Genomic DNA, 27,955 nt, shown 5'->3' on the forward strand with positions numbered 1-27,955 from the left:
AATAGAAAGAAAAAAGTTAGAAAGAGAGAAAGAAAGAAAGAAAGAAAGAAAGAAAGAAAGAAAGAAAGAAAGAAAGAAAGAAGAAAGAGAGAAAAGGTAGAAAGAAAGAAAAAAGGAAGAAAGAGAAAGAAAGTGACAAAAGGATAGAAAGAAAGAAAGAAAAAAGGAAGAAACAGAAAGAAAGAAAGACAGAAGAAGATAGAAAAAGATAGAAAGAAAGAAAGAAAAAAGGAAGAGAGAGAGAGAGAGAGAGAAAGAGAGAGAGAGAGAGAGAGAGAGAGAGAGAGAGAGAGAGAGAGAGAGAGAGAGAGCGCCATAGTGGAGAGAGCACGTTCCCTCTCGCGTCTGTTACTGAAATTACCGTATTCATAGTAATAGGCGCACACACCTTTTTTTTGGCGGCTGGCTTGAGCGTGTATTTTCAAACCGCGGCTGGCTTGACCGCAGTATTAAATCAGGTAGACAAAAAGTATTTTCTTATAACACAAGCAATCAAACCAATATTTGCCATTGTAAGTTGCAATTAAGAAAAATAGACACGCAGCCCTACATGGTGGTAGTTAGCCAAAAAGAAAAAAAAAGATGAGAATGTGCAAAACCTACACAACTTTTTACCAATCATGTGAACGATCTGCCCATTCAGGGTATTTTGAACAGTGCTTAGGCTAGATACGTCACGCAGCAATATTAATAATTCAATATTCAATAATTTGAATATTAATATTATTCAGTCAATATTAATCATTTCTTTAATTTAGTATACTAAATTAAAGAAATATATGTAGCCTATAGGCAACACAATCTTGTTATGGTTGACTGTAATGTTACTGTCAGCAACCATGATCTAGAACCAATAGGAAATCGTTTACTTTAATAAAATAATTAATTTAATAAATAATAATTTAATTAATAATAATAATAATTTAATTTAACTACAAAAGTTACCAAAATTGCAGCAGCTCCAAGAGATATGTAGTTTGTTAGGTATTTGGATGCATTAGTTTGATATTTACTATATTTTGATAAAGTTTTAATATTATTATAATATTAATATAAATAAGGTGTAAATGTACTTCTATCCCTCAGAGCTTCGTTTTCATTCACATCTAAACTGATTAAAGTTTAGAGCAAGAACAGTCTGCTGATGTGCTCATCCGACCTACACAATCTATATCATCAGATTTTTAAATCAATAAAACACTAATCTCACTGATTTCCCAGATCATACAGCGGGTGAGGATGCAGGTTTAGTTGATCACTGCTGTCTGAGAGCCTGAGCGAGTCGGCGGGAGTCAAGAAGAGGTTCCATCAAACTTTAAAGTCTCTTCATCGGGCTTACTGTGTGCAATTAGTTTGAGATTGGGAAGAGGGATTAGTCTGGCTAATGCTGGCGTCACGAGAGGTTGTACAGGAGAGCACAGGGTTTAGTCCAAATTACCTTGTTTTTGGTCATAAAGTTCGTGGGCTTTTGGCAGTGCTCCAGAATCCTGTTAAACAAATAGAGAAACAGCTCATTTATCAAGTAGCTCAAAGCTCCTAAAAAACATTTGATGTATGGTTTACATAGTAGAGTCATGCATTTATATTTTACTATTAGATGGACAATTAAACATTAACTTGATATTTAGCTTAAAGATTACTAAAACTTTACATTTTAATTTTACTGTGAGAATCAAATCACTGAGTATGTGAAATTAGTGATGGTTCTCTAGTAAAGTGCAGATTTAATGTTTAGCAACGACTCTTAAATAACAAGAATAGCAATGTACAATGAGACATTTAAGATAATTTACAAGCCATTACTTTTACAAATATTTGGAATGGAATTTCAAAACTATATTGATATGAATATTTTTCTATTCATCTATTAATAACCACCAAAAAATCTGGGTCGTGAAAAATCATCACAATAGGCTACTAGTATAAATAACAAATAAAATATGTCTAAAGCATGTTAATATACAAAAGCAATACAAAAGTAATATAGGCCTAGACCAAATTAGTCGAGAAAAAGGTGAATCTCCTGTGCCAGTCTCCCTCTGGTGCCCCCCCTTCCCCACCTCCCAGTGGTCTGTTCGATTCATAGACTGTAAAAAAAATAGGTTCGATTATGCCTCAATCAAAATGTCAAATTTGGCAGACAGCGACCTCAATCCGTGTATCATTCGTTCTTTTCATATTCAATTAAGAAATCAAATTCGGAAAATCGAAAAAGGACTTGTTTTTTCCTTATTTGTTTCATATACAATATTTAAAAAACAAATAATGACTGTTTTTTTGTATTTTCGATTACATGCTCAAATTGAAAATGGGAAATACGAAAACCGCCTCCACCACCAATCTGATTTTGATATTTAGTTATCCAACTTGGCATGACCCGGAAGTAACGTTAGCTATGAAACAGGGGCTGCGTTCCAAACCGCATACTCAATGAGTAGGTACTTAATTTCAATGAGTACTTACTTAACGAGCGCTAAAAGAGTAGGTACTTTATAGCCAAATCTCGTTGAGTATGAATGCGATCCGGACATCATCCGCCATGTTGACGTTATCATGTGACCTACGACACGTTATCACAAGCGCAACAACTTAAAAGATGAACGACACGTTTATTTCATCTATCTGTAAATATCTTGATATTGATGAAACTTGCTCATTTTGTGGTATTGTTGAAGAAACAGCTGCCAATTTATTTTGTGAATACATTTAGGGTTGATTTAAGTTGTTATATTTTAAACCCTTCTAATGTGACCCACAGTTCCTTATAACGATTTTTTAAGAAACCCCAAAATCGTTATCTCTTGAATATGTTGTTAATTTCTTTATTTTATACCCAAAAAGTTTCTCCTTCAAGTTTTCCTCTTTTCTTGATGAATTTACCTCTCGTTTCATCCCTCAGACAATAACAACAAAACTATTTTTTAATGTATTATGAAGAACTATTTATATTTAAAGATATTTAGCCCTGTTATTGTTCTTTTTTCCTGTGTATAAATATCATATTATGATGTACACAAACCAATGATCTTTATGTTTTCTGTTTTCTCATTATGATTGTTCGTTGTTAGATACAACTAGTATCTTTCCATGATCTTTATGTAATAAGTTTATAAGTTTAAATTATATGAGCGACAGGTGCACTAACACTTCATAAAATCAGTAACTCGACAGCACAACCTAGAACAGTTTTCCTCTGCGTTTACTGTCTGCAGTGCACAAGGAGACGGGCCGCTGCTCGAAGATCTCCTTTGGAGAAACTGTTGACTTTATACTCAAAAAATGCAAGTATCGCTCATAAAAAATTAATATTACCTCAGAATGAATTGCATTGTTAGCCCACCCCAAAACTTAAACAAAATCATATTAAATGCTGACCAATACTTAATTATATTACTTTTTTTGTATATACTAAAAATGATATAATTTAATAAAACAAGCAAAATGTAATTTGATTTGTCATATGAGTTATGCATGAATACACGTGAACATCTCAATTGTCAGTCAAGCAATGAATTAATGCATACATTAAATAATTATATTTTATATACTGACAACAATAAGAAACATGAATAAATGAGTAAAAGAACAAATAAAAGTAACCATCACACAATAAACAAATGCATGCACATGAAACAAATCTTTATTCAAACTACAAGCATGTATTTGGGCGCTGAAGCCCACATCCTACTGCCATCTCAACACAGCGGTTCCCATTCTGCGGCTTTATTCTGATGAATTCACCAGAGGTGACCGTGCCTTCGTGCCGGAGCTTGTTGCTGCGCTGCGCTGCGCTTCACAATCTGAGGCGATAAGGGCAGATGGAGAGATCTTATGACAGTCTCATCCATGGCACCGTTTCCAGGATTCAGCTCTGGGCTCCTCATCCTCAGTGCTCACACCAGTCTGAATAGAAACATGTTTAGTTACTTTATAGATTTGTTTCTTTACCTTATTTACAGCATATTAGTCTAATGTCAACAGTGTTGACAACAGTGAATTAACGTTATCCTATAATAATGCCACACATACATCACTCATATGTCTTTTTCATGTTGTGATGTGCTCATCTGCAATATGTCAATACTTACAATATTTTCCTTTCAGATGTAAATAGACATTTTAAATAAGCGTGTTTAAGATGTATATGGTTATGTAAATCCACTTTAGAGACGTTACGTGTGCTTAGAGCTCCCCTGTTAGCTAGCTATACAAAGCATGTTTTTACAGCAAAATCACAACTATACTATACTGTCTAACTACTTTACACCTTCAACAGTTAAAACGTCTACTCTATTGTAGTTTAAAACATAAGGAACCGTGTTTACTCACATTTGAAAACCCCCGGCGTCGCTGATCTCCGTGATGTTTGATAATGACGTATGCTCTCGCGTGGCCTCCTGGGATAGAAGAGTATCCATCGGTTGAGCACTCAAAAATCGGGCCGGAAGCAGTAAGCCATCCGGGAACTTCTCCCCTACTCTTTTATGAATACTGATGTTTCGAACGTACTGCTTCCTTCACGTACTCTTTTCGCCTACTATATAGTAGGAAAGTAGGCACATTCGAACGCACTTAAGTCCAAATCTCGCGATAATTGGTACGTCACCCAGGTAATTATCCACTACTCTTTTGGATTAATACATACTTTTTCGCTCGCCTACTCTTTTCCCATACTAAATAGTAGGGAAGTATGCGGTTTGGAACGCAGCAAGGGTTTCAGGGAACAGTCGGCATAACAAAACCCTCCCAATTGCTGATCAAACTAGCCACAAAACGGCCATCATTATCCCAACTGAATTCCTGAGGTGTTCCCCTTCTAAAATAATAATATAAAAAAAAATTGTACTAACTTTCCGAGGGGTAAAATAAGCGTTTTTGTATGGTAAAGCGCGTTCCACTTCCAGGGAGGGAAGGAGGAACATTCAAGCGGAAAAACGTACCTGGCAACATTAATGAGAGCGCGCGCACGACAATTGACAAAAGTCTGACAATTGCACGACAATTGTCAAAAGTCTGACAAGTGACAATCGACAGAGACAATTTAGGCTATATACAATCGATCACAATGGAGAGTTTTTATGTTCTTTAGAGAGAACAAGCGAATCACTTTGAAAGAAAACAACCTGATAACTGACAAGATTGGCAGAATCTTTCAGGTAAAGTTACTGTAGACTCAAATATAAATGCCAATTCACGCTGCATTGTTAAATTACACCTTACATTCCAGTGGTCTGGTAAATATCCTGAACTTGTTTATGTTGAAAATAAATATTTTAAAGGTCCATGCCCCCAGTGTGTACATTAGGCTACTGACGACAACACTAGCCATGTTTCCATCCTCGTCAACCGAATTATCTGAAGTTCGGTAAAAAAAAAAAAACTCATGCGAATAAAGCTGGTGAAAGTGTGTTTCCATTCAACGGCTTTAAAACGAATAAAAACCTGTGCGTAATGACGTCACATGCTGTTTTGCGATCAAATAAGGCTTGTTCGACTTGAACCGGCGCTGCACAGACCGATCGGTTGATGACATCAAAGTACCGCGAGAGCGATTCAAAAGCATAAGGAGCCGTCTGCTCTCTAATCGCTCTCGCGGTACTTTGATCTCATCAACCGATCGGTCTGTGCAGCGCCGGTTCAAGTCGAACAAGCCTATAGAGATCGCTAAGACATGTGACCAACTGGGCGGCAACGTCATCAGAACGCAAAGAATTATGGGTATGTTTGGCCCGTTTACATGGGCTGGCATAGCAGGCTAGTGTTCTGGCCTATTTTTTTACGTTCTATGGTTCTGGCATGAAAAAAAAAATAGCGTGAAAACAGAATATGCAGCGGGCTAAAGAAAACATTGTCGGACCATACCAGAAAACTGTCGTCCGTTCAAAAGTATGCTAATGTTTTAAGCACCACACTCCTCGCTCTCTCTCATCTATCTGCATGCAGTCAGAATTCATGTCAAGATTGCAATGCATGCTGGAGTGTGTGTGTGTGTGTGTGAGAGAGAGAGAGAGAGAGAGAGAGAGAGAGAGAGAGAGAGAGACAGAGAGAGAGAGAGAGAGAGAGAGAGAGAGAGAGAGAGAGAGAGAGAGAGAGAGAGAGAGACGCGATCGAACTGTGTGTTTGCGAGTTTGTGTGTGTGTGAGAGAGAGACGCGATCGAACTGTGTGCGTTTGTTAAAGAGAGAGAGAGACGCGATCGAACTGTGTGCGTGTGTGTGTGAGAGAGAGAGAGAGAGAGAGAGAGAGAGAGAGAGAGAGAGACGCGATCGAACTGTGTGTGTGTGTGTGTGTGTGAGAGAGAGAGAGAGAGAGAGAGAGAGACGCGATCGAACTGTGTGTGTGTGTGTGTGTGTGTGTGAGAGAGAGGCGCGGGCGCGGATCGCGCGATCGAACAGTGGAAACATAAAAACATACTCCGTTATTTTGTTCATAGAGGTTATCATTAAAACTGCAAAGTGTTTACTTATATCTGTGTAACTTAGGCTACACTCGCAATAAAACACAACATTGCGCTTTTGTCACACAACTCAAGCTGTAACCTACAACTGTCACCCAACCAAACACATACAGTTTTAAAAGCAACATATTTATCCAACCCCATTTCAAAAAAGTTTGTCATCTTTTGGACATTAATCATATTGCATTGGTTTTCCTTTCTTTTCTTCAGAGCAGTTACATATTCTACATTGATTAAAAAAGAAAATCAAATGTGTTTTTAATGGTAGTATTATTTTATACGAAAATCAATTATTTACCATTCAGATGAGAATAAAGTTAGGGTTCATTAAAATTAAGGAAAACAAATATATTGATTCGTTCTTAAAGGATAATTCAGGTATTTAGCATTTTGAGTCTATTTTCTAGTTAGTTTTGGATGAACTAAGTTAGAGTGGTGTGTAGAATTGGGTACGATAATCCTGTCTCGACTTTTTGAATCTTTTAGAATCGCCTCTGACCGCTTCAGAGTGACTGTCTACGAGCATACACAAACATGTCCTTAAAACAACCCTTAACGTTCGTTTTCAAAACTGTGCAAGAAGGACTATTGCGGTTTATAACACAGCAGGTAGACGGCATCTTGAACACTGCGTTCTTCCCTCCATGCAATCAAGTCTGGCGCCTTCTGTTTGTGCCGCGGATTCCCAAAATGCTTTGCGTTCACCACTGGTAAAACTTCACGATGACGTCACATTAGCAATCTCTATTGGTATATCGAATTGATTTGAGACATTTTAAGGTGTTTCCATTCATTTTCGCACTGAATCGAACAACATTCAAGCAAACTTTTGCGAACAAAGTTTTGCTAGACAAAACGGAGCCTAATAGTGCTTATGTGCCAGCTGATAGCGACATATGTAAGGCAAAATGTATATGCGAGGCGGTTGTTAGCCTGAAGGGGTTGTATTCGTTAACCGCCTCGCTATACATTATCCTGCTTACTACATGGCTAACTACCAAATAAATCAATAATTTGACACAAAATATTGACTTAAAAAGGAGTTTATTGATTTAAAACGAGTAGTGCTTCTGCTAAAGAAAATAGTCTGTTCCGTCTCTGAACTGCGTCCATGGCAACGGTGTGTTATACTTAGCAGCTCCGCAGTCTGTTAACAAGAAATAACACACCGCATTCTACATTAGAATTCAACCAAGCCACGTAATAACAAGCAAACCTAACATAAGAAAACAACGACGCTATAAACACATTGCTATCCCAGATAGCAAAAAATATCGGCACGGCTTCTTTTTGCCGTCGGCCCCAAACTGTCGGCTATAGGTGCGCCCCGCTGGCGGAGATGAAACGTTTGCCGCCGAATACGTCACTCCCATTTCTTGCGAGATGCCGCCGGCGAACAGCCGCCGGGCCGCCGACTTCATTCTCTCTGGCGGTCGCCGCCGTCTAAATGAACCGCGGCCGGCTGGCGGCAAGCCGCTTTGAAATCGACCAGCCATGTCATTGGCATGAGTGGAACTGACAGCATTTTAACTATCACATTTAAAGCGATTATAATTATTATGTGTATTATATCAAATTTTGTTGTTGTTGTTGCTCCAAAGTCATTAGGGTTTATAACAGATTTGACTCAGTCTGATTCCATTATAAGGTTTAGGAAAATACATTTAAATTACGTTGAAACTCTGAAGCGATTCAGTGATATGCCTATGTAAAATATATAGAATTATTTTAGTCACTTAAGGTGACAATTCTTTACATTTCTTTGATTTATGCACAATTGAGATGCACAAATAGTCCAAAAATAATTCCTTTTGTAAAACTTACTTGGCAATAAATATCTTTCTGATTAGGTTTTAAAATAAATATTTCATTCATGGTATGAACAATTTAGCAGAATAAATGGATGAAGTTAGACTTTTCACCAATGCCTGAAATCAGTGAACAGTGAAAGACATCTGCAACTTGGCCAAAAGCTTGGGTATGCTTTAGATTTTTTTTATTAATTTGCAACCATGGTAATATTTATAATAAACATGAAAATCCCTGTTTTGACCTGAAAGATAAAGTGAAATATTTAGAAATATTTTGTCTCTCTGTCACCCCAGGAAATTTCGTTTATGTCTTTCATTTTTTTACAAGCTCGATTTTTTTATTTATTTGACCTTTTACAGGTATAAGGGATTAATTTGCAATTGCGAGTTTTGCAATCTGTACAAATGTTTAAGAAAGTATTAAAGCACAAACAGAGAAGTACCTTCACCGGCCGAGAGGGGCAGTACCTAAAAAAGCAGATTTACCAACACAACAGTGGCCACTCGTCACACGATTTCAGTATTTGGAGAGGATATCCTATCTAGTCATACGATCTTTAAAGTAAGTACATTTTTCCTTTTTGTGTAACGCAATATTATGTTCATTTTTTACATTTTTAGTTCATCTTTTTCAAATATGTTCTTGCCTTACTAGTCTAGCTAGTAAGTTAGCCTTGTTTACAAAGTTTCCGTCATGTTTCTGACATAGCTAACGTTAGTTAGGCTAACGTTACTTAGTTTCTTCCTGGCGTTAGTTTTTCTTTTCTTCTTTTAACTATATTTACGTATGTTTATGCCAGTGTGAGTACTACAGTATGTGGTTTAAGATAGTATTGGTCAGTCGAATAATTAACTAACTTACGTAACCAAATCCTGAAGGACAATTCTCCCGCCCACGTGGGAATGGTAACGTTAGCAAAATCTTTACGACAAGAAAGACTGATCAGTATAACTTGTGTTGTTTTCTAACTAAACATAATGATGTTTTGTTTGATTCGACAACCATGCTGCTAGTCTAGTTTAACTTACAGTGTTAGCTAACACATGCTGCTTCGCCTTTTTTACTCACTGAATTCAAGCATGTTCGACATGTTGAAATGTATCTAGCTACAGTAAATCGCCAATGCTTTACATCTAGAAAGAAAGCTTTACATCTAGAAAGTTTAACTTTTGGTGTTTATATATATATATATATATATATATATATATATATATATATATATATATATATATATATGTGTGTATGTATGTATATATATATATATATATAATGTGTATATATGTGTTTATATGTATATATGTGTGTGTATATGTATATGATTGTGTTTGTCTGAACATGGTTTTCTGTTGATCCACTTGTGAAAATGACTCGTTTTTTTGAAGGGGTGAGCATTTTAATGTTACTGATTTTGCCTGGAAATTAATCAAAAAGTATACTTTATGCAAAATGTTCTTCTATTTTAGATGGTTCACATTGTTCAGTTTATCAACGAGGAGGATCTGCCATTTGCAGTGGTTCCGCAAGAGTGGCTCAGCGAGAGCATGTGCCATTGGCCCCCATTTAACCTCAGCAAAAAGACGAAGGCAACAATTTTGCCATCCTCTGCACACCTCCACACAGCACCTGGGAGAAACATCATTTTAAGTTCATGAAGGGAGCAGGTAAATGGGTCTGACTTGTGTATTTGATTTTCCTGTATTTCATCTGTGTAATTTATTTTCTGTTTATTGTGGATAACTGACTCTTTCATTCATTATTCCCTACTCTAGAATCTTGGAAGTCTCAAGAAAAAAAAAACTCTAGAAAGATGCATCGATTCCAGAAAACCAGAAAAATGCTGAACTGGTACGTAAAATCTATTGCTGTGATGCTGGATTTGTGATCCTGCCACTAAACTATACCATTTGTTAGATTTTCAAATTTCTGTTTCCTCTTTCTCGCAACCAGGTTTCTCCCCAGTAATCCAGACTCCACTTCACAGAGCCAAGAGTTTGAGTACAAGTAAGTGATGTTATTTGTGAAGTTTTTTTGTCTTGGAAACTATTGCTTCTATTTGATGTCGGCATGAACCGGAAGTTACAAACGACTTTTCTCCAGTGTTGTGACGTATTTAAAAGTGAAACGGTATATTGAACGGAGGGCAGGGTTTTACTCTAGCGCTCCTCTTCTCCATCTCTGCTCATAGCACGGTTTGAGGGGAGTTGCCACGCCCTCGCACCATAGCACATGACCGGAAGAGAAGAGAAGTCGTTTCGAGGGGGGAGGGAAGGGTAACGTATTTGATTAAAGATTATAAGGCTACATGAATTTTAAAAGAATAATGAAGTGCACAGATAAATCATTTATAATAAACACTACAATATTACATATAAAAATACGAATTGTAAAATCTTACTTCAAGAGCAGGTGAAACAAGTTCAACAAACAATGTTGAAGACGTTTGCTTGCACTGAGCAATTAGGCACAACTTGCAAACAGCACCTGTGGTTGTCGGTTTAATTCCCACTGGGGCTACCTGTACATGTAGTAGACCTAGATATAAAGTAAAATTTAAGATTGTATACTGCATATATTACAGTCTGAATCCTTAGCCTTTCACATTTTTTATTTATTTATGAGAAGCTTCAGAGAAATGTAATTTGTAACACTTTTTTGGATTTTCAGCTTGGTGTAGGGGATAAAGCATGTTTTAGAGACATGTTCCTGAAGACCATTGTTCAAAGTAAGTTGGATATTTTTTTTAGATTTAAGTAGATGTGTATGTCCTATTGTCCTCATGCAATTCAAATTAAATGACAGATCTGTATTTTCTATATTAGCCATCCGGAAGGACCCGGCAACCCAGGATGCACTGATGAGGCGGTCCAGGTTAACGTTACGCGTTACCTGAAAGGAGCATCTGACCGTGAAGGCAGAAAAAGGCGCCGCACAGCTGAGAGGGACCCACAGCCGACCACTTAAAACTAGACTGACTACTGACACCCCAGAATCACTGACAACTGGAATCCTTTCTTTATTTTGCAGTCAGTAGAATCAAGACCCCTAAAGAAGTCAGAAGTGTCAGACTACACTCACTCACTGTGGAAATTACTTTCTTTTTTTCTTTTTCAAATAAAGCTTGTAAATCCTTGTGCCACAGGTCAGCATTGCCGTTATAATGGCCTATTCTACTCCAGAGCTTTACTATAAATTACTACCACTTATCATATTGTTAGAAATGGCTTGTAAATGTAGTTATACTTTTATTTATTTGGTATCTTGCACATTATTTGGTATCAAATATCCTCTTTACTTGTCATAATGTTTACTGGTAATTTTTTACCCTAGAGCTGTCCTTTTTATATGAACACTTATTGTAAGTGTTGTAATTTGCTTGTAAGGCTGTTTAACCAAAATTGAATTGGAAACCTGCATGTTAGTATATTGATTTATTTATTTTTCTGTTATGTTTCAGTGATCTGATATCTTGTTTAAATGACAGTTACTGTACTTTGAAATGTGGAATAAAAATGCCAATTGTAAATTTGTCTGGTTTGAGCAATCATTATTCTTGCTAAACTGCATGCTATAAATAAAAATATATATATATAGCCAGCAGGGACGTGCACAGGAATTATGAGGGGCAGTTGCTCTGACCTGAAAAAAGGGCTTCCCCTACATTCAGTTGTGCTTCTTGCTCGTATTCAGTTCTGATGGTAGGCTACGGGCAACTACGCATGATTTGAGGTATGATTGCGTAAAGGGAACAGGAATTCCGGTAGGGAACAGAATCGACTGCTAAACCCAGGGCCGATCCTGAACTCCCCCTGGGGCCCTAAGCAAAAGGGGCCCTCTACCTGACCTGTGACGCCGTGAGCTATGTAAACCATTTGCCATTGCCACACAATCACACCTGACACTTCAGTGCTCCCAATACAATCCTCCCTCCTTGAAACAAAACAGTCAAAGAATAAGTACAACAATATAGAACAGAATGAGGTTCAAACAAACAATATTTATTGAATAGAGTATTTTCTATAGAATGTTAACATAACAAGTGAATATTAACGTAAACATAAATAAGAAGAAAATAATAAATTATAACCCTCAGCTTTGGCTTTTGGGATTAACTTTGGTTCTCTCTACAGCCTGGGTATTTTCAGCATCAGTATGATTTTTTTTTATTTATTATTATGCATGTTGAAGCAATTCTTGATTTATGGTTATTATTTACCGAGGGATGTGCATCCATATTGACCAGTATGTCCAGCTAATCAACATTTTAAATTCAATATAGCCTATAAATCAATAGTCAATCAATGTCAAATTGTCAATACATTGCTTTCTATCTTGCATAATTAGTGCAGTTGTTTAGAGTTTTTAACTACACTGAGACTAGATAATCAGTTTCTTGTTTTATAAATGTGACTTTGATTGGGAGTGCCATCATTCACGTGCATGTATTGTACAGTATGTCTGGTCTCCACATATTTCTGCTTGAAAAATGCGAGTTTCATTTCGTGCACGCGCATATGAACGCACGATAACACACGCGACGCGGTTATGTTTTCCGAGCTGCAGTAAACAAACACCGTTGCACTTTGTCGTTTATCAAAAACAAACGTAATATTTTTTTTTATTTTACTCTCACTTTTGTCAGGCACAAAGTGATGCAAGAGATGCACTGCCTGCCCAGCTAGGTTAGCAAGACCGAAAAACATCAAACTTTGCTGACATCAAACTTAGAGAGGAGAGAACACAAGTTTACCTGATTGTTGTTCCCGCAATTCACTCTCATGGGTTTTTTCTTCTTCCTCTTTTCGTGACCAGAAGGATAGTTTCGCTTCATTTTGTCATGGATGTTGTACACATTAATTGACACGCTATGACACGAGATGGAGGCGGGGCCTTAAAGGGATACTCCAGGATTTAGCATTAAGATTTGTATCAGTAGAAAACCAGTAGTATTTTCGAATTACCTTGCTTCCCCCCCTCATTTCCCCCTGATATGAGAGATTTATGTATTTTTAGTCTGGAAAAAATCCTCCGATGACGCAAAAATCGTCATTTTGCGTCATCGGAGGATTTTTGGGCCAGAGGCTTAAAACTACAGCCAGTACTAGTAGCTAGTTCCGCATGTTTTCACCACGCCCATATGGGGCGGGATCTCACTCACAGAAAGTAAGATATTGTCAGCCATCTTTCTGTAGAAGCTAAGCTAACAGGCTCTTGCTCTGTGTATAAAGTTTGTATAGTGGGCTAATCACGATAGCGGAAGGTAACGTTAGTTTGGAAGTTGAAATGACAGAAGGGGATTTCGAAGATCAGTTGCGCGAATCTGATGCTCGCGGCTACCTGTACGAGCCGCAATACAGCGATGAACAGTTGGGGGAGATGGGGGAACAAGATGCGGCCGGAGCAGCTGCTGCAGCAGGAGAGCAAGACCTGACTCGAGCCCGGCCAGACTCCAGCTGGGGCGGACTGGAGCTGTCAGTGCTCTCGCTGTGCGCCTATGGAAACAGATAGAGAGTCCTATTACTGTCGCGAATTTCAACGATCCCATTTTCTTCTGGACGAGATAAATTGGAAACGCCAGCCAAAGCCCGCAGGGACAAACGGACGGCTTAGTGTAAAGTGAGTAACGTTATTTGGTTTGTTTTTCTTTTTTTTACCAAGACGTAATGTACAGAGGTTGGACACCCGGCATTATCACAATGTTCTTCCCTCGTAACGTTAGTCAGCTGAGCTATTGTTGTTATATTTACATCTATGATAGTATACTGTGTGCAAATAGTTCGCATTGCTAACGTTGTGCTTACTGTTTTGTAGACAATATCGCCTAACAGCCTATCGTCACTTTATGGAATGGTTCCAGCAAGGCGAGCGACTTGGTAAAGACTATCGTCTCGTTTTGCCCACCTGTGTTGTCCAGGACATCAGACGGAGATATCCAGCTCCTGACTGACAATACTGTGAATGAATATAAGGAAACAGCCGAAGCTCTGGAAGAGCTTTGAGTGTAAAAGTGTTAATATTAATTTTACGTTAATATAAAAGTTATAACTCCCATCGGTTGTGGTTCTTTTTATAAACCTTTAAACCTTTACTGTTAGTAGAGTATGTATTAGCCTAGAGAATGTGTGGAGAAATTTTTCGGATACTGCCGCCAGTAACCGGTAGGCGTGGTTAGGGAGTGGCCTGGCCTCGTAAGGGCAGCAAAGCAAGTGCATTCTGGGAGTTGTTGTCTTTCAGCCACATGAGTAAAAAATACATTTTCTGCCTTTTCTCAGTCTAGAATGCTTCAATTTAAAAAATAATTTCACATTTCTACTATATAAATGATCACTATTAAATACACATTCATCTTCCCACAGCTGGAGTATCCCTTTAAGTAATTTGTGGGGTCTTACGCACCGGTCGCGTGCAGGCTGCAGCCACGTAAACAGTTTGCCCTTCCCTTACTGACTTTCACTTTCGGTGCACGAATGGAAGTGAATGAGGCTTTGCGATTTAAAAAAAAAATAAATAAAAAATGTATCTAGGCCTATGTGAAATTCTGCAGCCATTGTACGATTTTTTTTTTTTTCTCGGAAGGGCAACTTGAGTCGAGAAGGGCATATGGGCAGTTGCCCGGGCAACCTGAGCAACCCCCCTGTGCACGTCCCTGATAGCCAGAATAAGCGGCGGCAGAGCGCTCGAAAATAGCGTTTGCCTCCGGCGGGCCGCGGAAGGACGGCCTTCAATATAAAGGCGGCGGAACGGCGGTTGGCCCGCGGGCCGGCCGCTTAACGAAGGCGGTATGAAGGCGGCTGCCGCTTTTAAAAAGCGGCTGCCGCCGGCGGTGCGCCGTCCAACGTGTTTGCGATGTCGCCATTCTGACGCTTCTACTGCCGCCGGAGAACCGACGGTGGTCCGCCGACTCATTGCTATCTGGGATGATGATGCAGATGCACGTAAATGCCCGACGACAACGGAGGCAGCCTGTGGTGTGGGAACGACAGCGCTCCATCAGTTCTGGGAGATCGTGGTACTTCACGGAAACCCTTTGGTTGAAGCATTTTTTTGCTTTGTCCACTTACATCTGTCTTTGTTGACATCCGCCATGTGTGCGCAAACAGAGCGGGAATACTGGCCGGAAATGAACTCGTCTTCTTCTATGTTTTGTGGCGTGTTGCAACCATAAAAGGAACTTAATCGCAATTCATTATTTATTAGGCAAATAACGTTTCCATCAGCTTTTATCGCATTTGCCGTATATCGATCAAGATAAAATCCGATGAGACCGAACGTATTTCATTTGAGTCGATATTCATGAAATTGAATCGTATTTTACTGTTTCCATAAGGCATTTTTCATTCGATTTTGCCTCTCCACGATGACTCGCTTGGTTTAATCCTCAAATGTAAGTCGCTTTGGATAAAAGCGTCTGCTAAATGACTAAATGTCGATATTCGGATAAAAAGGTGTGGATGGAAACATATAGTGTCTCTGTTTCTGAACTTCCTAAAATGCCTCCATTGTAGTCTTTTTGAGTTTCTTCCAGGAACAAACACGTTACAATATTCCTCATTTAAATAATTCATACGCAGAATAAAGGGGCGTGGCCTGTTGAGTTAGTTAGTTGTGTGTTGAAACTGGCGGTTATGGTTAGAGCGGGACATCTCCCAAACACTCGAAGCGTTTGACCAATCATAGGCCGACAAATCAGAGCACAGTGTGCTTTTCAGAAGGAGGAGCTTCACAGAGACAGGAACTAAACAGAGCGTTACTGACAGACTGGGAAAGAAGGAGCTGCAACAATGGAGAATATGGGGAAAATAATGAATATTCACGCATGAAAACCTATTTTAGTAGAGCCAAAAAACAAAATCAAGAATGTGAAAAAGGACATAATAGGTCTCCTTTAAGAACTGATCACTGAAAGTTTCTTTGAAGAACCAAAACTGTTTCTTCTGTGCCTTAGCTGCAAAAACACCCTTTTTTAACCTTTATTTTATAAGAATGTAGCACGTAAAAAAAGAAAAGTGTGCCATAGATATGAGTATAAGAATTTGAATACATCCCATCTCTCCACATGCAATTATTTCCATTTCAAATGCAAAACTCTTGATTTATCTTGCTTCCTGACAGTCAACCTCTTTCTTTATCATGTTTCTAGATTCTCTCTTCTCAGCAGTCGAGAACTTCACGGTCGCAGCGCGAGACTTTCATCAGCGTCTTGATCAGCTCGACACTTCTAAGTACGAATGACAAAACACCAGCAGTCTTCAGCACTAAAATGCTAGGTTTGAGTTTACTCACAGGTTAGGTCTTGTATTATAGAGTCTCATGGCCTGTTATATGATGACGTGTTCCTGTGTCACATCTCCTGACACATTACACCTGTTACCTTATCTTTATCTGTCTCTTAGTGCTCTGGATGTGCGGATGGTAAATGATCAGCTGATGTATTTAGAGAGAGCTTTCATTGATCCGTTGGGTTTGCCTGGAAGACCATTTTACAGGTAAAGCACAATCTATCATTACATTGTGTTCATTACTCAAGATTAATACTTAGGATTAGTGGTTTAAGTCTAAACAACAGAAACAATCAGATTTTTCTTGGTAGTTTGCTCCTACCCACAATGCACTGTCAAATGCCAAATTTAGCATAACCTGTACTTCCATTAAGAAGGTAATAACCACTCAAGTGTTTTTTGGATCAGTTTGAGTATTACCCGTGTCTGATTAGATGTTTTTTGGTACATGCACAAACAACATGTTTGTCTTTTTCTCTTTGGTTTCTTCCAGGCAAATCATTTTTGCACCCAGCAGTCACAATAAATACGCAGGCGAGTCTTTCCCAGGGATTTATGATGCTTTATTCGACATTGAGAATGTGGCGAACCCGCAGAAGGCCTGGGACGAGGTCGAACGCCAAATCAGCATCTCTGCCTTCACCGTCAACACAGCCGCCGGGACGCTAAAGCCGGTCGTCGGATAGACAGACATCCTTTAAATCAGCTTTTCAAAACATGCTATTGATGCACGACTACAACATGTCCGCAAAATAGTTCATTAACATGTCAATGTTTTATCAAACACAGCAACTATAAGCACCTGACATGCAGATCTGTCTCTCGAGTGAGCGTATAGATCGTGAATATTAAGCAGATTTCTTTCATCCAAAGAGACAAGCAGGGATGGCATTAATTTCTTTAATTTAGTACACAATCTAATTCAGTTAGGGTTAACTAATGTTGCTGTTAGCAACCCTGATCTAGAACCAATAGACAATCACTGCCAACATATTTTACAGGTTTTATAGTGTTATATTTGATGAAGTGTACTGTAAAATGTCATAAATTTGAACATTTGTGATGAATTACATTGTAAATTGTGAAAGCAATGTTTTTTTTTGTTCCTTGTAAATCTTGCATAAATTAACATTTGAGAGATTTGTAAAACCATTCTGATTTAATCTACTAGCAATCGCATCATTACTGGATGGCACAAGCTGATTGGCCTCTGCTGATCCTCCAGCCAATGAGATCGCTTGCTCAACATTTAAATGGTCTGGTTCAGTGTTTGCTGTAAGAGCGCTATTAGAGTTCCTCTGAATCCTCCACCTCCCCAGCTCCACCTGCCTAGATCTGCTACAGGATTTATGTATGTCTATTTATGCAGCAGCTGCATATCTTACATGATCTGTGTATCTATTAGCAGTAGCGAGTCCATACTTGTTCTGTAACAGTAATAATCAACAGAAAATCTAAATTTTCTTGAATCAGAATAGCTGAACCTGAATGAGGGAGCAAAAACAATGTTTTAAGTATTTTCTGTAAAATTTTTAATTTTTCTCAGGAAAGTTCAAGAAAAATCTATTATAATTAGACGTAAACTGTAGTGAAACTCTTGATAACACTTATAACACTTTACCCAACGCTGCCTGTATTGCACAATAAATCTATTGTCTAAGGCTTGTTTTTACTTTGCTTTAACCTTTGCCACGCACAAGTGTTTCACCATCTACATTGTAATCAATATCTAACAAATTTGAAACAATTCAAAGCTGCTATTTTCAGCACTTATTTTTATGAGCCATTACTATTAAACAAGAAACTGGTGTGAAGTCACACACACACGAGAGCGTGATCGCTGTGTGTTTCTGTGTCTTCAGTCTCTGTAGCCGCTCCTTATTCACCATCAGCTGATCCTGAAAAAACTGGACTGATGTCTAAACACAGAGTCCTACAATAAAACACACAGACAGACACACACAAGTATGAGACATTACTGAGTCACATCACATCTGGAGATCATTTCAGAAAAGACACAGTCAGAGATATTACTATATTTATATTACAGCCAGATATACTAATGAAAAACTGGAAAAGATTAATAACAGCAAATGATAAACAACTCTCACTTTATCACTTACACACACACCACATTTACATGCAAACAAATAATCCGTTAGTAATCAGATTGACGGGTCGGACTGAAAAGCCTTCATGTAAACACCTTAATCGAATGAGCTCGATCTGAATGAAATTTCGATCGGATAGGGTGGTTTATTACTTTTCTAATCTGATCGAGAGGACATGTAAACACTTGATCAGATTGAAAACCCAAACTGGAAAGTACTGCATAGCTGTTGTAGTTGTTGAATGAAGTATCATGAATGACCAACACAATCTCATGGCCTTCAGTCCTTCTCTCAGACTCTCATCCACAGGCTGTTTTGAGTGCAGGTACGGGTGTTTTTACTGCGTGATAAATATAAGCAGCACGGCACAACGGTTCATGTGCTCACTGTCTCCTAATTAGGACCTGACTCGTAATATATAAATAATTAAATATATATTAAGTTTGCTGTTTAAAACAAACAAACAAAGTAGGAGAATAGTATGTGCAATCAGTGGGGAATATTTGTGCAGTGTGTGCAAGTCAAAAACTTAGTTTTTGAGATTTGAAGCTTGTGACAAATAAACACACATCAACCTGATCATGTTATGTATCTTTTATGTAAACACTACGTTTGGATTCACCAATTGAAATGAATTAATTACAATTGAAACAAAAGTTGTGCATATAAACATATAAGGGATGAAAATATTCATATAGACCTAGCCTATTCATAGATCATATTCACATCATAGAATTAAACTCTTATTAAAAACAGTTTACAGAGACTAAAGTGGAGCTGAATTATTATCTTATATTCTCCAGTTACACACATATGAGACCTGTTACTGAAATTGGGTCAATTTAAAGGCTTAAAACAAAAATATACTCACAGTAGTGTAATGTCTCCAGTTTATAATGTGGATCATCCTTCAGATCAAAGAGCAACTTCATTCCTGAATGTACAATATTATTCCCAGACAGATTCAGTTCTCTCAGGTGTTCAGGGTTTGATCTCAGAGCTGAAGTCAGAGCAGCAAAACCTTCATCTGTGAGATCACAATACCTCAACCTGTAGAGAACAATGACACACACTTCACTCTCTCAGTTCAGATCAGATCAGTTTAGCAGTGAATCCATTATTAAAGAGAAAGTTCAAACTTAAAGTACAAATTAATATGTTTGACGGATCATTAGATTGAGATCTAAAATGTCACAAAACATGATCATACAACATCTAAAGTATCATTCAATCCAGAAAAAATAATCTCTTAAAGGGTTAGTTCACCCAAAAATGAAATTGAAATTCTGTAAGTAATTACTCTTCTTTATTTATTTATTACAGATCTGAGAGATGTCTCACTCCTCCAAAGGCTTCTATTGTAATTGAAACTTGCCGGCCCAGAAAAGTTAGTAAAGACATTGTTAAAATAGTCCAAGTGACTACAGTGGTTCAACCTTAAATATATCAAGTGACGAGAATACTTTTTGTGCGCAAAAAAAAACAAAAATTACGACTTTATTAAACTATTAATTTTCTTCTGTGTGGGCCTCTGAGTGAGTTCACGAGAGAGCCATGACGCATTCACGAGAACTGAGAAGATGACGCGCACTGTCATTTGATGGGAAAGTGTGAAAGGTAAGCCATTCATTTTGTGACATTGGTAAAGGAACTTTTATGTTTTCCCGTTGGTTTCTCACGATTCGGACATCCAGGAAATGCACACTTTAGAACCATTTTAAACACTACATCGAGATCTGCGTCATCTTCTCAGTTCTCGTAGCCTGGCTCCGCCCTCCTACGCACTTCCGCTCAATTTCATTTTCTTTCAGTACTACGTCTGGGATTGCGCTGTAGACTTTGGTTTTCTCCGATCAATTTTTTACCGGGCCAATCATCGAACAGAGGGAGTGGCTGAGAACGATGACGTTGATGTCGAATCGTGCGTTATTTTGAGTTGTAGTTCAAAATAAGAAAGATCCGAGCGAAGCCATTCGGTCCGTTGTGGCAACGCTGCCGAATATCAAGAAGTTAAAGCCGGAGCAAGAACAATCTTTGCTTAGTTTTGTGTTTATGGCCATCCTCCCACGGGGTTCGGGAAAAGACATATGTCACGACCAAACGTCAGCGATTGGTTATGGCAGATAGAGTGACTCTGGGCAGATCCAATAGTTTTAGACTTCAATAGAATACCCGCCTACAAGGAACTTAACGCTTGTCAATGGAGCAGTGCCAGACTCTCTGTACAAATGAAATGTACGAGAGTCTGGTAGAACCAGGCTACAGTTCTCACGCATGCGTCGTGGCTCTCGTGAACTCACTTTAGAGGCCCACACAGAAGAAAACATTCACAAGCATTTGAACTTGTTGCTGTCAAAATGAGAACATTGTCCCATGATGAAATTGTTTTGTTAGTCTCAAGCAATTTTTCATCTGAGTGGATTGAGGATTCCAAGCAGAGCATGTGAGCGGAGTGGAGCAGGAGCGAGCGGGGAGCGCGAGCGGGCGGATCTTAGACAGAGCGCAGAGCGGCATTTTTAAAAGGACGGAGCGTCGCCCTATTTCCCGCTCCAATTTCGCTCCGCTCACACCACGAGTCTGAAGCATGCTCAGTCAAGCCTGACCCAGAATCCATCTGTGTCTTGCAAAGTCATCAACAGTAGTCTATTTTCAGTCAAAACTCGCTCAATAATGGAGTTCAAAAAGTACTTCAAAAAGGAAAATGAGAAGTCATACAGGTGTACTACCGTAATTCCTCAAATAAAAACCGGTAGTCAATTAAACGCCAGGCTTCTGATGGTGGCCGGGGGCGGGGTCAACACAGACAAATAAAGGCCGGTCTCAAATTAAGGCCGGGGAAAATTTAGTGTTGATAGGTAATCTCCTGTGATTTTCATATAATGACATAACGTAACATACTCATTTTCCACTAGATATTTTCCTCTACATGTCATCATAGATGTCGGCCCGCTCTGACACGACATAACTGCCAGATTTAAACTGTGCTTTCACGCCGAGCTAAAGACGGACTTTCAGCGCTTGTCATACCGTATATTACAACTATTCAGTGTTTTTAACCACATCATGTTTATTTTAGGTTTCAGACATTTAAATTCATATAATTTATAGAAGAACAATACAATTATAGTTTGTAAAATACACAATAGGGTCTATGGAAGCGGCAATAACAATTCATTCAAATATATTTGCCGAGGTGTTTTATTCATATCACAGTGCAAGTAACTATTAAGTTTACTCTGTTCTTCTCCCAGTTCACCGGCCACTTACTTTAATGTATTTCGTGAGAAACTGATGAATTCACGTGCTGTAAAAAATCCAACAGACAGGATTCTCTGAACTGCGGCCCAAACAAACATCTCACGTTACAGATCAAGATCATTTATAGCGTTGAAGGTTTTTAAACGACACAACAAACTCTCTTACGTGTATTTGAGAATCAGAGTTTGGAAGTTTAATCAAGTTTGTTAATATTTAGAAAAAAAGTGCTACATCTGTCATACAGCGCTATTTTGACTGTGGTGAATCACGTGCGTGCCAAGCATGACGCATCACCATGGAAACAGGGCGGGCGGGGGGATCGCGATGCAGTCTCAACATAGTTATGTCTGTCAGCCATCGCGATAGATGATTGCATCGTCTATCGGTCCAATCCTATTATTTATGAAAAAGATGGAATTAGAAATAAAGGCCTGCCTCTAATAAAAGCCTGCTTCAAATAAAAGCCGGTTACCTTCTGCAGTTCACGTAAATAAAGGCCCCGGTTTTTATTTGAGGAATTACGGTATTATTATAAAACTAACTTACAATGATAATGTGGTACAAGAAAAAGAATGTGGAGACATCGTTTCAGTCAGTAAAGATTCATTTTGGAATCTAAAAAGACATCTCTCGGAAACACGAAAGTGTGCTACGTGAACACGCTGGGAAGAAAGCAAAAGGTTAGCAAGTTGAATACGATAACTTGTAACAAAAGTGTAAAGTAAATATAGCATAATATTCAAACAAATTTGTTTTGTCATTCAAGTAGCCCTAATGGTTAGTTTTATTTAATTTGTGTCGTCCGTGAATTTGTATCTGATAGAGCGAGAGGAGGAGCAGTAGAAACAAGAGAAAAAGGTTGAGGAATTCAAAAGTTTCTTCACAGCACGCAAATGCCCAACCATAACAAGGGAGAGAAAAAGAGAGCTGGATGTAGCATTTTTTTAAATGATTTACATGGACTATGAACCGCTGAGTAAAGGAGAACACGAAGGGATGCAACACTTCGCCAGCGCAGCTCAACCGGGCTACACATCCCCATGCTACAACACCGTACGGGACACGCTCATGCCACATGCCCTGGAAGAGATGGAAGCCAAACTGCAAGACCTACTACAAAATGGTGATGGGCTCGTTCTGTCAGCGGACATTTGGACCAGTAGAAGAGGGCACAGCTTCCTTGGCATCGTGGCCAGTTTCATTGATGAGACGTTCAGGGGGCGGTTTTGTTGGCCTGTGAGCACATACAAGGGGCATCACACCGTAGATCGTATTTATCAAAAGTATGAAAGTGTACTGAAATATTGGAACGTGCAACGACGTGTGATTCGGGTCGTCACTGACAGTGCCAGCAACATAATCAAGGCGTTTAACCTCCTCACTGGCACTGAAGAGGAGGCGGAGGGTGAAGTGACCGCGGATGCCAGCAGCAGCGCAGAACACGAAGAGGAGGATCAGGGACCACCTGCGCCCTCGCAAGTCCATGTGGAACTGATAACCACTAATGTAGAAACTATGATAAATCAGTACTTTACTGTGTCAAATTTACATCTGAGATGCCCCATTCATATGCTTCAGCTGGCGATCAAAGACGCCGTTAACGAGCACGACAACATTAATAGGCTGTTAGTGAAAGTCGGGTACCTGGTGAAAAGTGTACGCAAGAGCACCCTGAACACAGAGGAAACAGATCAATTAGGTGTCCGCCCCACAAATGCCTGCGCCACTCGATGGAGCAGCGAGCTTCGGAAGATTCAGTCGGTCATCCGGTTGTTCCAAAAATACCCGTTATGGCAAAACAAACTCAAGTCTAATGTTGCTAACATCACCCTGAATAAAGTACGCCTGACTCACCTTGTCAGTGTGCTGACACCTCTGGCAGACCTCACAGAAAAAATGCAGAAGGAGCTGGGGAACCGGGGGATGATCCTTCCTGCGGTCACAGAAACCAAATCCCTGCTCACCGATGACACTCACACTGCACTTCCAATGGGCATTGCTGCTTTTGCAGAAACATTGGCAAAGAACGTGTCAATTCGCTATGGAATATACTATACTGATAAACATCTAATTTTAGCATCAGTGTTAGATCCCCGTTTCAAGACAGAATGGATAATCCGAGATGAGTCTGTATGCAACAAACTCGGGGATATCCGCGACCTCCTCATAAAAGAAGCGGAGGAAATTAATGCTCGCAGCGGGACACCCTTGACCAACAAACCAAAAAGAGCACGCCTGTTCGGGTCATACTTCAGCAAGCAGCAACGCATAACCGGAGATGCCAAAGGTGAAGTTGAAAATTACCTCTCATCCCCGAGACAGAACCCGGACGCAGATGCTATTCGTTTTTTGGAAAGAAAACTCCACATCTTTTCCCCGCCTAGCTAAAGTAGCTCGCATTGTGTTCAGCATCCCAAGCGGGTCTGCGAGCGCAGAGAGGGTTTTCTCCGCTGCTGGCCTGCTGTCAAGAAACCACTGCATGAGTCTGAAGCCTCAGACACTGTCCAAACTTGTGTTCTTGAAGGTGAACTTAAAAGAAATGAAATCTTTAGCGTGAGTTCTGTCAGGAAGACTCAATCAGCGGGTCACGTATTACCTCACTTCTAACCAATCAGGTGCTAACACTCATAGTATAAAAAAACTGGCAGTTACATTTGTCTGAGTTCGCAGATACTGACGCCGCCAATTATGCTCCTGTTCAGCTGCCAACAAACATGTCTCAGTGCACGCGACGTATTGTTTACGATGATTAAGTTCCGATGACGAATTCGTCCCGCGGTCTCTCCTGCTGCACGTCGCAGTTCGCGCATTCAGTGCCGCATCTCCCCGTGAGCACAGCGGTCTTCGGAGAGTTTGATCAGCAAGGCCCATCAAGAGAAGTTCTGCTCCTTTTTGGCCCAAAACACCCTGGGTAACCCATCTGTTTCCATTTCCACGACATCAAAAGCCTCAACATCGTCAGCTCCATAGATATCATATAGAGACTAGATGCCCTATTGGCCGCTGGAAACCGAGAAATCCGGCCGCCATCTTGAACCGGTCGTATTCCTAGTTTCGTTGCGTGGCAGCTGATAAGATGCCAGAGCATTGTGGAGCATTTTCCTGTTCTAATCGCCTGACCATCGAACATAGGGCTTTTCACAAGTAAGTCTTAACATTACCGTACTATTGGTTGTATTTTGTGAATAGAATTACCAGATAATCGAGAAGGAGCAAGAATATTTGCTATTACTGTACTGAAATCATTGTGAAATGCTGTTTACTGCATCAGCCGGTGTTCACCCGGCATGGAGAGGTGGGGTAACTGTTAAAGTAATAATTACAACAGCTTCTAGGTTATCAGATAAGCATTCAACTGCCCTGTTGTATAGGTTATTTGTGTTTGCGCACATGATATCAGGAAGCAATGTAATAGGCTACACGCATGACAGCGATGCGCAAATTGAGTTACCCCTCCAACTTCTAGTGTTATTGATAACCTATATCTTATCACATGCGATTTGGCTATTGATATTACTGAAGTCCTGTGGTAAAATTACATTATTAACCTACTCCATCTACCCTTGTAAAGTTAATCCGAATAGGGCTTTAGTCTCGACATTTTCCCCTCCCACATCCACATACAATAAAAAAGGTATAGGCTTAATGTTGTCCGAATTTAATTTTTAGAAATTACTGATGCAAACACGTTGAACAGCTTCTACTCAATTTTTAATACAGGTGGCTGCGTTCTGTGGATGCGTTCTGTGTGTGAAAGCGGTATGTGTGTGTGAGAGAGAGAGAGAGAGAGAGAGAGACTGTTCGTGTTTGTTGTTTGTGTGTCTGTTCGTGTGTAGGCTATGTGCGTGTCACAAATCATAAATTGTTTCTTCAACTTATTAAAATATCTTACTTTACTGCAACTATCTGTTTCTGCTTCTTTATTATATTTATAGTGTGTGATTTATAAAATACATTATATCCTTCATCACACATAATGTGTCTGGTAACTTTATATCTTATATCAGAATATTATATTACTGTTAAGCCTACTATGGATATTAAAATTCGCCGAACCATGTGTCCTGTATCATAGCTACATGAATGACCTTTGCAGCAAAAAAAAACGTGTGAAAATCAGTTCAGTATTCAGTGAGATATTATTAATTTAATGCGCTGACAGCTCATTTCACCTGCCATTCAGATTACACTGAGCGGGTGACCGGTTTAAGATGGCGCCTCCAATTCTCGTCCGTGCCAATAGGCAGTAGCGGTCGATAGGGCGTTTACCTATATGATGTCTATGGTCAGCTCAGCCAAAATAATCCAGCAGGAAGAGAACTGCTAAATTATCCTCAACTTGTCCAGCAAAAAGAACTTCGCTGCTGATCCCACCGCCATGAATCAACAACTCTGCAATTCACGAGAGGCAATCTTCTCACACTGGTTTTCAAGTGCAAACTCCACTTCCAAGGCTTTCAAGTCGATTTTCAAGCTTGGTAGGCGCTTCCACCAGCCACTGTAAATATGTCCCCTATAAACTTCATTCAGGTAAGTATCTAACTTGGCTTCTCTGCTGCTTCCTACACCCGCGGCAGAGTTCAAATTGGTGACTGCAGTGATGTGGTATGTTCCTAATAATGGCTGATCTGCAGACTGCAACGCAACATACTGCAATGCTTTAAACAGCAGGGCCGGATAGCTCGCCTTAATGTTTGTAACAAGCGTAAGCAAAGATTAGCGTTACTGATATACCACAATGCAGTGGTAATCAAATTATATCAGCTTTGTCGATCCCACGCTCACATGGGCAGTTCTGCAAAATACTCACTAACAACTGCATAACTTAATTAAAATAAAATAAGTTTAAGAGTAACAGAATATTAAACTATCTTTTTATACATATGCCATATTCACAGGTCGCACTCCTCATAACATCTGCTCACTCGCCAGTGAGAGAGTGCGTTCCACCTTAAAGGAGCAGTAGCCTACCTAATTCAACTCGTTACATGCCCCTCTATGAATTCGTTATAGGCCTTTATTGCATCACAATAGAACGCCGGAAGTAGCCGTCAAAAATAGCTGAAGCAGTGTACTGCGTCTTCCGGTTATTGCGTTCGAAATGGCTGCCTGTAATCGCTGGACAACTTCGCTCTCGCATCTCCCAAAAGTTGGCCAAGACGATGTGGTGCGACTCGTGAATGAACACTCAACGGTAAAATCATCCAAGTTGGAGAAAGGATACAAGTTCTTCTACGAGAATTTTGTCTTCAATTATAGAGGTAAGTAGCTTGAATTCTGTTCTGTTGGTGAGTTATCGTTAGCTTGTTATGTTTAGTAAGCTATTCGTCAGCTTGTTAGATAGGTTCACTTCAAATACAGCGTATCCTATTTGAATAATTCGAACAATGTTACTTTTTTGCTTTCACTTGAGTATGTCAGTGGTCATTAAACTTTTGCCTGAGGAGGTAACCTCTAGCTAACGTCAATGGCCCGATGTTTTGATGTTCACTTTGGCTACATTAACGTTCCGAAATGCCGTTGCGGCATTTTAAGAATCACAGCCAAAGGTTAAGTTGTATGTGGTTAAACATTTAATCCTTTTTCAGTATGATGTGTGACTATTTCCCCCTTTTAATGCAGTGTCAGATTTAGTGAGTGAGGAAGTGGTAGTGCAGGCGAGCTGCTACCGTTCTATGCGAAAGAATGAAGAGCCACATACACTTCAGGTTACATTGATAATCAGGAAGTTCAGGCCGAAATCATGCTCTAGTTCCTAACTTGCTTGTCAACATGCGTTACTGGCTTTCTGTAGTCTTTTGTTTATCAACAGAACATCATGTAGATAGTAGCCTAATCTTTCTGATCCTTGATGGATTTCATCAGATTTACAGTTCGGATCCAGACAGTGCTACAGTACCAAATTACCCCAAACTTGTAATGTGTAGTGAATAGAGCATGGTTTCAGACCTACAAAGGTTCAGGTGCATTTGATCAGTATGTTTTTGTTTCTTCTGCTGTTGCAGATGCTCTTTTTGTTGTTCCATATATCTGCTGTTGCAG

General features: G+C 39.4%; 3 protein-coding genes across 7 annotated transcripts in view; 1 reads left to right on the forward strand and 2 right to left on the reverse strand.

The window, feature by feature from the left end:
- The window catches only part of LOC143715301 (NACHT, LRR and PYD domains-containing protein 3-like), a 113,052-nt gene that overhangs the window by 14,483 nt on the left and 70,614 nt on the right, over nucleotides 1–27,955 (reverse strand). For 3 of the 5 annotated variants that reach the window (XM_077206994.1, XM_077206995.1, XM_077206992.1), the window contains 2 exons: nucleotides 19,527–19,705; nucleotides 18,053–18,477 (listed from right to left, as the gene is read on the reverse strand). In XM_077206994.1, the coding sequence (XP_077063109.1) occupies nucleotides 18,476–18,477; nucleotides 19,527–19,705 (181 nt within the window). In that variant the 3' untranslated portion in view covers nucleotides 18,053–18,475. Of the gene's footprint in view, nucleotides 1–17,430; nucleotides 18,478–19,526; nucleotides 19,706–27,955 lie in introns of those variants that run through there. The other 2 variants (XR_013195711.1, XM_077206991.1) reach the window with 2 other exon arrangements.
- Nucleotides 1,068–27,955, reverse strand: part of chordc1a (cysteine and histidine-rich domain (CHORD) containing 1a) — a 155,807-nt gene continuing 128,919 nt past the window's right edge. Inside the window, exon 12 of the mRNA XM_077207074.1 lies at nucleotides 1,068–1,245. The gene's annotated coding sequence lies outside the window, so the exon portion shown is untranslated. The remainder of the gene's footprint in view (nucleotides 1,246–27,955) is intronic.
- Nucleotides 16,396–18,205, forward strand: LOC143716522 (putative N-acetylated-alpha-linked acidic dipeptidase). The gene is made up of 3 exons (XM_077209076.1): nucleotides 16,396–16,487; nucleotides 16,659–16,751; nucleotides 17,038–18,205. The coding sequence occupies exons 1-3, from the start codon at nucleotides 16,396–16,398 to the stop codon at nucleotides 17,228–17,230; spliced, it is 378 nt and encodes a 125-aa protein (XP_077065191.1). The 3' UTR covers nucleotides 17,231–18,205.

The sequence above is a fragment of the Siphateles boraxobius genome, unplaced genomic scaffold, assembly GCF_051911475.1.
Source record: "Siphateles boraxobius isolate OS27281-9 unplaced genomic scaffold, OSU_SipBor_1 6, whole genome shotgun sequence".
NCBI lineage: Eukaryota > Metazoa > Chordata > Actinopteri > Cypriniformes > Leuciscidae > Siphateles > Siphateles boraxobius.